At 45.6% G+C, this 13,674-nt stretch overlaps 1 protein-coding gene across 2 annotated transcripts in view; it reads left to right on the top strand.

Annotated features, from left to right (window-relative positions):
- The window catches only part of Rnf41 (ring finger protein 41, E3 ubiquitin protein ligase), a 25,213-nt gene extending 16,680 nt beyond the window's left edge, over window positions 1–8,533 (top strand). For both annotated transcript variants that reach the window (XM_013022977.1, XM_013022985.1), the window contains exons 4-7: window positions 2,473–2,744; window positions 5,086–5,221; window positions 6,240–6,343; window positions 7,189–8,533. In XM_013022977.1, the coding sequence (XP_012878431.1) occupies window positions 2,473–2,744; window positions 5,086–5,221; window positions 6,240–6,343; window positions 7,189–7,540 (864 nt within the window). In that variant the 3' untranslated portion in view covers window positions 7,541–8,533. The remainder of the gene's footprint in view (window positions 1–2,472; window positions 2,745–5,085; window positions 5,222–6,239; window positions 6,344–7,188) is intronic.
- Window positions 8,534–13,674: the final 5,141 nt, after the last annotated feature.

The following is a 13,674-nucleotide window of genomic DNA, read 5'->3' as shown; positions in this document are numbered from 1 at the left end:
GTAGAGCGCTAGCCTTGAGCTGAAGAGCTGAGGGACAGCACCCAGGCCCAGAGTTCAGGCCCCACAACCGGACCAAAAAAATAAAATAAAATAAAAAGGATGGGCTGGGAAGGTGGCTCAGTGGTAGAGCGCTTGCCTTGCATGCATGAGGCCCTGGAGTCCATCCTCAGCACCACATAAACAGAAAAAGCCCGAAGTGGCACTGTGGTTCAAGTGGTGGTAGAGCACTAGCCTTGAGCTAAAGAGCTGAGGAACAGCATCCGTGCCCTGAGTTCAGGCCCCACGACCGGCAAAAAATAAATTAATTAATTAATAATAACTAAATAAAAAATAAAAAGGACAAGGGAAACCAGTGAAACACATACATAATAATTCAGATAAAGGGCTGGGAAGGTGGCTCAGTGGTAGAGTGCAGGTCTTGCATTCCTGAGGCTCTGGGTTTGATTCCTTAGCACCACATAAGCAGAAAAAGCAAGAAGTGGCGCTGTGGCTCAAGTGGTAGAGCGCTAGCCTTGAGCTGAAGAGCTGAGGGGCAGCGCCCGGACCCAGAGTTCAGGCCCCACGACCGGACCAAAAAAACAAACAAACAAAAATAATTCAGATAAAAAATATTATGATCAGCTGGCACTGGTGGCTCAAGCCTGTAATCCTAGTTACTGAGGAGGCTGAGATCTGATGATCATGGTTCAAAACCAGCCCAGGCAAAAAAGTCTGTGAGACTCTTATCTCCAATAAACCACTGGAAAACCTGAAGTGGTGCTGTGGCTCAAGTGTTGGAGTGCTAGCCTTAAGCTGAAGAGCTGAGAGACAGCTCCCAGGCCCAAAGTTCAAGACCCACAACCAACAAAATAATAAAATTAGTATGATGGCAGCTTTTGAAGCGAGTTAGTAGCAGAATGATGAGGTACCATCTAAGACTTTGAGAAGAATGAAATATGTTTGAGTATGGGTTAGAACCTATGAATGGTTGGATTAATGATACTGATAATGACTTCTTTCCTTATGAAACCTGTTTTAGTTTTTGGTGCCTAAGGATCTCACAGGCAGATCTTAGGCACCTAGGAAGTGCTGAGGACATAGTAAACACTCCGGCCATTCACTCATCACCATCTACTAAGCACCTTCTATATCTGCACTGCTACATCTCTGATGGTGTTTATAAAGGGGTCAGGAAATCATCGGACAGGAAGTAGGCTGAACTATACTTGACAAAACTAAAAAGAATGTTATTCAAAAAAAAAAAAAAAAAGCCAGGCGCCAGTGGCTCATGCCTGTAATCCTAGCTACTCAGGAGGCTGAGATCTGAGGATCTCGGTTCAAAGCCAGCCCGGGCAGGAGAGACCGTGAGACTCCTATCTCCAATAAACTACTAGAAAACTGGAAGTGGTGCTGTAGCTCAAGTGGTAGAGCGCTCGCCTTGAGCTGAAGAGCTGAGGGACAAGCGCCCAGGCCCAGAGTTCAAGCCCCACAACCGCCAAAAAAAAAAAAAAAAAGACTATTTAGGAGCATAGATGTTGCTGATGGGACTCAGGGCAACACCTCAGATCAGCCAGAATTTTTGGTCAACCTTGATTCAATACCTTGGGTTTACATAGAGAGATCTCTTAACACCTGGGGGGGGGAGGGGGTCCACAGGCTTTTCCAATTTTATTTTCTTTGTTACATTTTCTGAGATAGGGTCTTACTGTATAGGGCAGGGTGACCTAGATCTCACAATGTAGCCTAGAACATGAAGTCTGGCCTTGAACATGCTAGTCTTTTTTGCTTCAACCTCCCAAGTGCTTTAATTATAGCCATGCACCACGATACCCAGCTATTTTGTTTTCGTTTTTCTTTCTCTCGTTTTTCTTTGTCGATCATGGGGCCTGAACTCTGGGCCTGGGCTCTGCCCCTCAGCTCTTCAGCTCAAGGCTAGCGCTCTACCACTTGAGCCATGGTGCCACTTCTGCCTTTTTCTGCTTATGTGGTGCTGAGGAATTGAACCCAGGGTCTCGTGCATGCAAGGCAAGCACTCTACTACGGAGCCACCTTCCCAGCCCCTGTTTTGTTTGCTTGTTTCAACTTATGTCAGTAAATCTCTGCCCCTCTCCTCTCTACATCTGAATCTTAGTCATTCTTTAAAATTCATATCAAATTTGGCTTCTTCATGAACATCTTCTGTGGTGACCTAGCCTGGAAAGATGTACTTTTTTTTTTCAGCAGTTCTTGTACAATCCAATTGACAATTAATAATAATTGGCTGCCTTACATCATCTTTCCCATTGTTCTGGAATGTTATTTATACCTCTTATTATTTTATAACTTTTTACCTGCTTGTCTTGTCTTACAAAGGAAATATATCTTAAACTTGACCCTAGAACTTTATGACCACAGGGACCTCTGGTCCTACAAGCTGTCTTTGTCATTGTCAAATCCAGGTGGGTAACTCCTACTAATACTCTTGTGTCTCCTTCACCCTGCTCTCCCCACTAGGCGCCTCACTGTGAACATGCTTTCTGCAATGCCTGCATCACCCAGTGGTTCTCTCAGCAGCAGACGTGTCCCGTAGACCGTAGTGTTGTGACAGTCGCCCACTTGCGCCCAGTACCTCGGATCATGCGGAATATGCTATCAAAGTTGCAGATTGCCTGTGACAACGCTGTGTTTGGCTGCAGTGCCATTGTCCGGCTCGACAACCTCATGTCTCACCTCAGCGACTGTGAGCACAACCCGAAGCGGCCTGTGACCTGTGAACAGGGCTGTGGGTGAGATTCCTTCCCTTCGGTCCCACATGGATAAGGGCTTTTCCATTTATACTCCTGCCTCTGGATACACTGCTCACAAGCTGAGGCGGTCTCCTGTGCATGTAAGCAAGGAGCATTCCTCACCTTCTTAGCTCCCTCCCCAAGTTCCTATTTTTTTTTTTTTAATGGTACTGGGGTTTGAACTCAGGGCCTTATACTTGCTTGATTGGTAATCTACCATTTGAGTCATGTCTCCCTGCTTTTATTGGTTACTTTGGAGACAGAATCTCACAAACTTTTCTGCCTTTGCTTTGAACTGTGATCAGTCTCCTGAGTAGGTAAGACTACACTGTAAGCACCCAGCTGAATTGTTTATATATGTATGTATTTAGGTGCTGGTACTGTGGCTAGAATGCAGGACCTTGCACTCTGATATAGCTTTTTTATTCATGGCTGGTATGCTATCACTTGAGCCATGCCTTCTGTCCAGCATACTGCTGGTTAATTGGAGATGGATTCTTTTTCAGACTTTGCTGGGCTGGCCTCAAACTGAGAGGATCTCACTCTCTTGTTCTTTTTCAACCATGATCTTTTTACTCTCCCTTTAATAAAAGAAAGAGGACAACAATTCAGCAATCGGATTTACTTTATTCTTTCCTTTCAATCCAGTACTACTTTCTCTTTGTTAGGCTTACTGCTCTAATTTCCAACCTTCTCATGTTTCTTCTTGTCCTATTTTTTCCTTTCTGAGAGATACGAAGTATTTGATTAAATGCTGATAGCTGGAACAGTGAATCTAGGACTTCTCAGAGTAAGTGCACTGGCCAAATCTGTACAAGGAAAAGAGAGTAATGTGGCCAATGGGCAATAAAGCACTGTCTTTCCTTGTCCTGGTTTATGCTTTCCCTGCTTCTTGTATGCAGTTCTAACAAGACAGGACACACAGCAATCTTCAGTTTAGGAGGGCCATCCTAAGAGTAGGGCTGACTCTTAATAGGCATGAATGTCAATCTGAGAGAGACAAAACAGACAGACATAAGAAAAAATCCTGCAACACTGAAGGTTTTTTGCTTTTTGTGGTTGTTTTGGTACTAGTCCTAAGGTTTGAACTTAGGACCCAGGCACTTGCACTTTTGTGCTCAAGGCTCTCATTCTACTGGTTGAGCCACAGCTCTACTTCTTCGATAGTGAATTGGAGATAAGAGTCTCATAGACTTTCTTGCCTGGGCAGGCTTTGAACCAGGATTCTCAGATCTCAGCCTCCTAAGTAGCTAGGATTATAGGTATGAGTCATCACTATTTTTTTTTTGCCAGTCCTGGGCTTGAACCTCAGGGCCTGGGCTCTAACTCTGAGCTTTTTTCGCTCAAGGCTAGCACTCTATCACCTGAGCCCAGTGCCACTTCCAATTTTTTTCTGAGTTTATTGGAGATAAGAGTCTTGTGTACTTTCCTGCCTAGGCTGGCTTCAAACTGCAATCCTCAGATCTCAACCTCCTGAGTAGTAGCTAGGATTATAGGCATGAGACACCTGTACCTGGCTAATACTGAGTGGATTTTTTGTTTTTTTCTTTTTTGTTTGTTTGTTTGTTTGTTTTTTGTCAGTTGTGGGGCTTGAACTCTGGGCCTGATCCCAAGGCTAGTGCTCTACTACTTGAGCCACAGTGCTACTTCTTAACACTGAGTTTTTTTGTTTGTTTGTTTGTTTTTTGTTTTGGGTCTGGTCATGGGGCCTGAACTCTGGGCCTGGGCGCTGTCCCTCAGCTCTTCAGCTCAAGGCTAGCGCTCTACCACTTGCCACAGTGCCACTTCCGGCTTTTTTCTTTTTGCTTATGTGGTGCTGGAGAATCGAACCCAGGGCCTCATGCATGCAAGACAAGCGCTCTACCACTGAGCCACCTCCCCAGCCCTTAACACTGAGTTTTTTGTTGTTTTTTTTTTGGGTCCGGTCATGGGGCCTGAACTCTGGGCTTGAGCACTGTCCCTAAGCTCTTCAGCTCAAGGCTAGTGCTCTACCACTTGAGCCACAGTGCCACTTCTGGCTTTTTTCTTTTTGCTTATGTGGTGCTGAGGAATCGAACCCAGGGCCTCGAGCATGCAAGGCAAGCGCTCTACCACTGAGCCACCTTCCCAGCCCAACACTGAGTTTTGAAGGATGAAAGTTCAGAGAAAGTTGTCAGCAAAGTGGCAAGGAAGATGCTTGGGAGAAGAGAATAAAAGGAATAAATAATAGACCTGAAATGAGTGCTAGAAATTTAGAGTTGAAGAAAAGCCCACTTGGCAATTTTCTGCCACAGAATAAGCTCTTAGCTCACATGTCCCATTGAATGAGCCTATTCTCCTCTATCCCCACCCTGGACTGCAGCCTGGAGATGCCCAAAGATGAGCTGCCAAACCACAATTGCATTAAGCACCTGCGCTCCGTGGTACAGCAACAGCAGACACGTATTGCAGAGCTGGAGAAAACGTCAGCTGAACACAAACACCAGCTGGCAGAGCAGGTAAGCCCCAGAGAACACAGGGAAAGTATGTCTATCATATGCAAATAGCTGGCAAATACCGCTGTGAACACATACACCTGTGTTGTGTTTATGAGACTAGATGAGCAGATTGTTCTGACTATGGCTTAGTAGAGAATCAGATTAGAGTTTTCTTACTTCACCTCATTCATGTCATTTATCTAAAATTTATCAAATGCCTTCTCTGTGAAAGCCCTTTGCATGGAGAAAACAAAATAGCTAGAAATGAGACATACTATCTCTTTATTTTTGTGCCAGTGCTGGGACTTACAGTTGGACCTGGGCACTACCCCTGAGCTTTTGCTCAAGGCTAACACTCAACCAGTTAAACAACTTCTAGCTTTTTGGTTGTTAATAGGGAATAAGAGTCTCACATAGCCTGTGTGGTGACTAACACCTGTAATCCTCAAGTGTTAGCTGAGCCTCTCAGGAGGCTGAGATCTGAGGTTTGGGTTCAAAGACAGCCAGAGCAGGAAAGTCTGTGAGATTCTTCTCTCCTATTACAGAAAAAGCCAGACGTTAGCACTGTAGCTCAAGTGGTAGAGTACTAGTCTTGAGCAAAAGGAGCTTAGGGACAGTGTCCAGGCCCAGAGCTCAAGCCTTTATTATTAATTAATTAATAAAGAGTCTCGGACTTTCCTGCCTGGACTGGCTTCAAACTGCAATCCTCAGATCTTAGCTTCCTGAGTAGCTAGGATTACAGGCCTGGGCCACTGGTGCAGCTGCCCTCATTCTCTTGGCTTTTTTTTTTTGTCGGTCATGGGCCTGAACTCTGAGCCTGGGCCTGAACTCTGAGCCTGGGCGCCGTCCTTCAGCTCTTCAACTCAAGCTAGCGCTCTAGCCACAGCGTCTGCTTATGTGGTGCTGAGGAATCAAACCCAGGGCCTTATGCATGCAAGGCAAGCTCTCTACCACTGAGCCACCTTCCCAGCCCCTCTCTCTTGGCTTTTATCTGCTGTTTGCCTTAACCATCACCACTGGTTCTCTTTTCCTCCAACAGAAGCGGGATATCCAGCTACTAAAGGCATACATGCGTGCAATCCGCAGTGTTAACCCCAACCTTCAGAACCTGGAGGAGACAATTGAATACAACGAGATCCTTGAGTGAGTGTCCATATCCTGCCACCAAAGCCTAAAAGGAAGAAGAGCAGGGAGTGGCAGAAGAGGGCTAGACTAAGAGTTGGCAGTAAGATAGCTAGGCCGAGCCCACTGTTTCTTAGATGTTGGGAGGTAAAATTCAGGAACAGAGAAGACAATAACCCTCAGCTCCAGCACAGGATATCTTATGTATTTGGGTGGTAAAAGAGGAAGCCTACCCAGCGACCCAGTCTGTCCAGAATTAGGTGAGTACAACCAAGTACAAAGTCCTGTATTAAAGGAGTGTGAGGAGAGACAAAAAGAAATAGAAGATATCATCCCTGATATATCATCTTCAGGTAGCTTACAGCCCAGAGAAGAGGAGGCAGAGTGCATATCCAGGAAAGTGATCTAAAATGCAGCAAATACAAAGTAAACAAGCAAAGTCTTAAGATTCCATTCAGTTCTGGAGTCCTATTCAGTTCAAAGACTAAACTGTAAGTGTGAAATGATATATATACAGGACAACTAGTGCTAAGTGGGATACAGTATAGAAGAATCGTTGCTTGATTTCAGTAGACATCTGTGAGCACTTCTTACGTGCCAAGCACTAGATGTGCTAAGCACTGGGATTTCAAAGAAAAAGAGCAGGGACACAATGTAGGAGCTTGAAGTTTAATCTGGTGCATAGTATGGCGATTTGGATGGGACCAACTGGGAAAGAGTTGGGGGTTCTGAGCAAGCTGATGCTAGAAGGAAAGATGGGATAATAGAGACAAGCTGACTGCAGAGTGGGTGGTCATTCCTCTTAGGAAAAGCCAAAACAGAACGAAAGGATGAGCTGGAATGACCATGCCCAACCCTCCACACAGGTGGGTGAACTCCCTGCAGCCAGCAAGAGTGACGCGGTGGGGAGGGATGATCTCCACACCGGATGCTGTCCTCCAGGCCGTCATCAAGCGCTCCCTGGTGGAGAGTGGCTGCCCTGCCTCTATTGTCAACGAGCTGATTGAAAATGCCCACGAACGTAGTTGGCCCCAGGGCCTGGCCACACTAGAGACAAGACAGATGAACCGGCGCTACTACGAGAACTACGTGGCCAAGCGCATTCCTGGCAAGCAGGCCGTTGTCGTAATGGCCTGCGAGAACCAGCATATGGGTGATGACATGGTGCAGGAGCCGGGGCTTGTCATGATATTTGCGCATGGTGTGGAGGAGATATAGGAGACTCGATCAGCTGTCAGGAAGAGATGGAAGTCAGAAAAACTCTCATCACTCCAGCAACTGGGCCCTGAATCCTTCCCACTATCCTTAATGCCATGACCGGCACTGGAGCCACACATTCCCCTGCCCTTCTGACACAGAAGGGCCCTGGGACACTTAGATCAGCCTTTTGGGAGGGAGACTCAGATTCCTGCCTTTTGCCATATTTCTTCCCCTAAAATGTCTGTCAGTGTACAGTTGGGGTGGGAGAGTCCTGCCAAAGGTCCCTGGTTCTAGATATTTTCAGAAAGCACAAGAGATTTGGTTTCCCTAGAGGATCAAGATGGAGTGAGGAGTCTTAATCATTGTCCCTCTCCTCCAAAACCAGGGAATCAGAACAGGCAGACCTATTGGCTCTAAGCTGCATTTAGAGGGCAGCTCTGAGGAGCAGACTTCCTGAAGGAATTGTAAGGGTGGAACCAAGACCCTAGAAGTCAGTAGTGAGGCCAGGAGTTGGCCATCACTGGTAACCCTTAGGGGACCATTGGACCTGTGTGCCAAGCACATCCCTGTACGGCCCACCTTAAAGGTGCAGGCTCCTGCTGGGTCTGCAGGTATACAGGTTGGATTGCTGAAAATTTCCAGATGAGCTCTTTTTTTTCCTACGTGTTTTCATAATTAGGGAATGACAGCATTGGGAGTAGGGGCTAGACTATTGGGGTTCATATGCTCAGCGAAGTGGCTGCTCTCTGGCTTTTGCTGGAGTAGGATAGGCATTGCCTCTTGTGGCATGTCCATAATAGTTCATACACTCCTCTCTGTGATTATAGTGAGTTATTTTGATAATTTCCTTTGGCTGTTTGTTTATACTCCACAAATCCCATCTGTTTCCCACTTTTTTTTTTTTTTAAGAATGGCCTGGTTATGGCTACCTTACTCTCTAGCCCAGCCACATTGTTGGCAATTTAATTTATTTACTTTTTTTTTTTTAAAGAAAGGAAAAAAGAAAAAAAATCAAACTTTTCTTTTGCTGTTCCTATTGTGGGGATTCTGGATAGGGTGGGACAGGGTGGTATCTGTGTTAGATTTTTCTTTTCAGCACAACCTTTGGCTTTAATATAGGAAGAGCCAAGGGAGTCCTTGGCTGAACTTAATGGCATCTACTGTAACACTCTTGTCACCCCATCTGAGATGAGGGGCTTCTGCTCCTGTGTTGGATGTGACAGTCTAGCAGCAATGCTGTGGCCCCTTGAAGAAATTTGCTCCTGGCTCTGTTAGGGTCTCATTGTAAAACCCTGGGTTTAGAGTATTCATTTTGAAGGCAACTCTCTCCCAGCTTCCCCTGGAACTATATAGCTGGGTTCTAAGCTTCAGTAGACAAATGGATAGAAATTCCATGTGTCTTTAAAAAAACAGGCTGTGCTCTGTATCACCCATGTCCACTGAAGGACTTCAGTTCCATTTTAGGCTGCCTGAGGCATTCCTCACTCCCTATGGCAACTGACAGAGCAATCGGAGGGAAGGATAGTGAATGTGATTCTTGAAATGTGCAGGTGGGGAGTAGGGTTGGACAGAGATGGAAGGGCTCCTCTCACCAATTAGCAGCTGCTTCTCTCTGGAGTTTTATTTGCAGGTCAGCTTGCTGTTGCAGGCCAGCTTGCTATTAGTCTCGGTGGTGGTGGGTGGGGGGGTCATGGCTCTGATGGGGTTGGGGCAGAGGGGAGTGGGGAGCAGTCATATGTTCCAGCTCTAGGACACGGTGCTCAGGAATTAGAAAACGCTGCTATACTTAGTGTGGTTACTACATTTCTCCTACTCCCCTGTCCCTGCCTGCCTTGCCAAGGCTGGTGCTCCTGTTCCCACCCACGGACAGAGCCAGGAAGCTCAGTTAAGGCTTCCCAACCCTTTGCACTAGTGTCTGCAGGTTACTGGTTGTGTTGTGTGTGCTGTTCTGTGGTGTTGACTGCACTAATAATAAACCTTTCACTCAACTCTAAATTCTTAATTCACCATCACTCCCTCCCCTTGTAAGAACTTCTTTGCTTAGGCCTTTCTCCCCCTGCTTCCTTGGTCTGGAACTGACCTCTGCTCTATGAGGATGTATGCTTGGGAGTCATGTGTACCTCCCATGTGCTTTGCCTTGTATGCCCTCCTGCTCCCACAGCCGCCAAAGCTCTCTTCGCTCTCCTGAATATTCTTTCCAGGCTGTGCTTTTACCCTAAAATTCCATGTCTTTCCTAAGTGCTCCTGGGCTGGGGGAAAAGTTTCTACAAAAGACATGTAAACACTCTTTGCTCTGGAATTCCATTGCAGGCTGGGAAGCCTCCGTCTCTCACAGGCTCCTAACTAAAAAAGTCATTGTGAGGAAGGGAACAACCGTACCTGCTTTCAGCAAACCTTGATTTTTTTTTTTTCCCGTGCCAGTGCTAGGGTTTGATCTCATCCCTGAGCCTTTTTGCTCAAAGCTAGTCCCCTACCACTTGAGCCACAGTTCTACTTCTGGTTTTGGTGCTGAATTGGAGATAAAGAGTCTCCAATTTACCCTAAGTGTCTGCCTGGGCTGGGCTGGAGCCTCTATCCTCAGATCTTAGTCTTCTGAGTAGCTAGGATTACAGCCGTGAGCCACTAGCACTAGCTGATAAAGCTTATTAAACATTTACTGTCACCACCTTCTCCCTATGATAAAATACATATATTTAAATTTATTGAACTTTCTTTTTTTTGTTTTTGTTTTTGTCCAATGGTGGGGCTTGAACTTAAGGGCCTGGGCACTGTCCCTGATCCTCTGTGCTCAAGGCTAGCACTCTACCACTTGAACCACAGTGCCACTTCTGGCTTTTTTCTGTTTATGTGGTACTGACAAATCGAACTCAGGGCGTCATGCATGCTAGGCAAGCACTACCACTGAGCCACATTCCTAGCACTTGGGTTTTGTTGGGTTTTTAACTGTTTTTGTTTGTTTGGTTTTTCTGCTGGAGACTGAGCACAGGACATTGCACTTACTAGGCAAGCACTTTGCCACTGAGCCATATCCCAGCCCTTGTTAAGCTTTTATCATGGGCTTAATGTAAATCTAACAGTACTCTAATGAGTTTTAAAGGAGGCGTTCCTGCATGCTCTGAGTCTACACTTTCATACACACAAAATTTGATTCGAAAATGATAATAACCATGTCACAATGTAGATCATAGGAGGCAATACATTTATCAGAGGAAAAACTCATATTCCTCATTTCTTTTTTTCCTGACAGTCACTAGTTCATGCTTGTAATCCTAGCAGGAGACTGAGATCTGAGGATTGAAGTTTAAAGCCAGCCTGGGCAAAGAAAGTACACAAGGTGGGCTGGGAAGGTGGCTCAGTGGTAGAGCCCTTGCCTTGCGTGCCTGAGGCCCTGGGTTCGATTCCTCAGCACCACATGAGCAAAAAGAAAAAAGCCGGAAGTGACGCTGTGGCTCAAGTGGTAGAGTGCTAGCCTTGAGCTGAAGAGCTGAGGGACAGTGCCCAGGCCCAGAGTTCAGGCCCACGACCGGACCCCCCCCCCAAAAAAAAAAAAAAAGTACACAAGGTTCTCATCTGTAATTAACCAGTGGAGCCAGAAGTAGAGCTTTGGCTCAAGTTGTAGAGTACCAGCTTTAAGCAGAAAAAAAAAAAAAAAACCCACTTAGGAATAGCACCTAGGCTCTGAATTGGCCCCAGTACTGATACCAACTGGAGGCAGTGGTAGAGTACCAGTATAGTTAGTAAACTTGGGGCCTGAATTTGAACTCCAGTACTATCCAAAAAATTATTTTGAGAACTGAACTTGCAGCTCACTCTTAAATGTCTTGAATGGTGCCATATCTTTGTTGTTGTTGTTGTTGGTCATGGGTCTTGAACTCTGGGTCTGGGCACTGTCCCTGAGCTCTTCAGCTCAAAGAGAGGGCTCTACCACTTGAGCCACAGCGCCACTTCTGGTTTTTTGATAGTTAATTGGAGATAAGAGTCTCATGAACTTTCTTGCCCAAGCTGGCTTTGAACCTCGACCCTCAGATCTCAGCCTCCTGAGTAGCTAAGATTACAGGCTGGAGCCACTGGTGCCCAGCATGCCATATCTTTTTAGGGTAGTTTTGATGTTTTGGAGCATAATCATAGAATGTCTTCCTACAATATACTTACTAGAATGAGGAATCAGGTGGCCAAATGGCATCTACTTTGGCAGAGAACTTATTTCTCAGCATCAATGAGTACATAATTAAAAGGCATAATAAATGTGATAAGATTTACTAGCAATAGAAGATGGAGGAAGATAGCCATTGATTCTGATGAGAATCAGGAAGTTGTTCAGAAGTGTTATTTCTAGAGCAGAAGTCTACAAATCAGCTTTTGCTTTAAAAAATTGTTTAAACATAGCCATGTCCTTTTGTCTACATTGTGTCTGGCTGCCTTTTTTTTTTTTTTTTTGCCAGTCCTGGGGCTTAAACTCAGGGTCTGGGCACTGTTCCTGAACTTCTTTGTGCTCAAGACTAGCACTCTACCACTTGAGCCACAGCACCACAGCTGTTTATATGGTACTGAGGAGTCGAACCCAGGGCTTCATTCATGCTAAGCAAGCACCCTACCACTAGGCCACATTCCCAGTCGTGACTGCATTTTTTTTTGTTTGGTCATTCATGGGGGCTTGAACTCAATGTCTAAGTGCTGTCTCTAAGCTTTTCCACTCAAGGCTAGTTCTCTACTACTTGAGCCACAGCGCCATTTCCGGTTTTCTGGTGGTTACTTGGAGATAAAAGTCTCATAGACTTTTTTGCCCGGGTTGGCTTAGAACTGAAATCCTCAGAACTCAGCCTCCTGAGTAGCTAGGGTTACAAGTGTGAACCGCCCAGCGACTGCTGGTGGCTCATGCCTATAATCTTAGCTACTCAGGAGGCAGAGATCTGAGGATCAAGGTTCAAAGCCAGCCCTGGCAGGAAAGTCTCTTATCTCCAATAAACCACTAGAAAACCAGAAGTGGCGCTGTGGCTCAAGTGGTAGAGTACTCGCCTTGAGCTGAAGAGCACAAGGACAGCACTCAAGCCCAGCGGTCAAGTTTCATGACTGAAGAGAGAAGCCAAGGTCTTGTACATATCAGACAAGTACTAGTACCAAGGATCTCTGGCTGCTTTTATGTTACAGCTTCAGAGTAGTTGCCATATACTGTAAATATTCAGTCCTTTACAGAAAAGGTTTGTCAAAATATTCAAAACTTGCTGGGCACCATTGGCTCACGCCTGTAATCCTCACTACTCAGGAAGCTTAGATCTGAGGCTCATGGCTCAAAGCCAGACCAGGCAGGAAAGTCCTTGAGACTCTTATCTCCAATGGACCACTGGAAAACCAGAAGTGGTGCTGTGGCTGTAGTGGTAGAGTGCTCAAAAAAAAAAAAAAGAAGAAGAAGTAGGGCACTAGCCTTGAGCCAAAGAGCTCAGGGATAGCACCCAGGCCCAGAGTTCAAGCCCACGACCAACAACAGCAGCAAAATCAAAACTTAAAGTTAAGAGAACTAAAGTTAGCAGAAATAAGATTAGTGGTTTCATTTACTTCAGTATGTAGACATTTGAAAAATCAAAAGAATACTTTTGTACATTATCAAAATAACCAACAAATCTATATCTAATTGACATTTTCCCCAGTTCTCAAAAGAAAAAACCCTAAAGCTAATTTTTTCTAAGACTAGATCCAATCAGGACCATTCATTATATGGGATTACTGTTCAACTCTCCCTTTCTCTGAATTCCTAGAACAGCTTTTTGTATGTAGTACTATTTTGTTGGAGAGTGTGGATCAGCTGTCCAGGGAAAGTCCATTCCTTGAGAGGCGCAGGTAGCTGGTAGTGCAGTTCTGCCATATAAGAGAACCAGGAACCTTCAGCCAGGCACCAGAGGCAATTCCATCTACTCCAGAGGCTGACATCTGAGGATCCAACTCCAAAGCCAGCCAGGAAAATCCATGAGACTTACCTCCAATTAACTACCAGAAAAATGGAAATGGCACTGTGGCTCAAAATAATAGAGCACTAGCCTTGAGCAAAAGAGCTCAAGGATGGAAGTGGCGCTGTAGCTCAAGTGGTAGAGCGCTCGCCTTGAGTTGAAGAGCTGAGGGACAACGCCCAGGCTCAGAGTTCAAGCCCCATGACCGAC

This window comes from Dipodomys ordii, unplaced genomic scaffold (genome assembly GCF_000151885.1).
Source record: "Dipodomys ordii isolate 6190 unplaced genomic scaffold, Dord_2.0 Scaffold3, whole genome shotgun sequence".
NCBI classification, from domain to species: domain Eukaryota; kingdom Metazoa; phylum Chordata; class Mammalia; order Rodentia; family Heteromyidae; genus Dipodomys; species Dipodomys ordii.
This window is presented reverse-complemented; position numbering and strand designations above follow the sequence as displayed.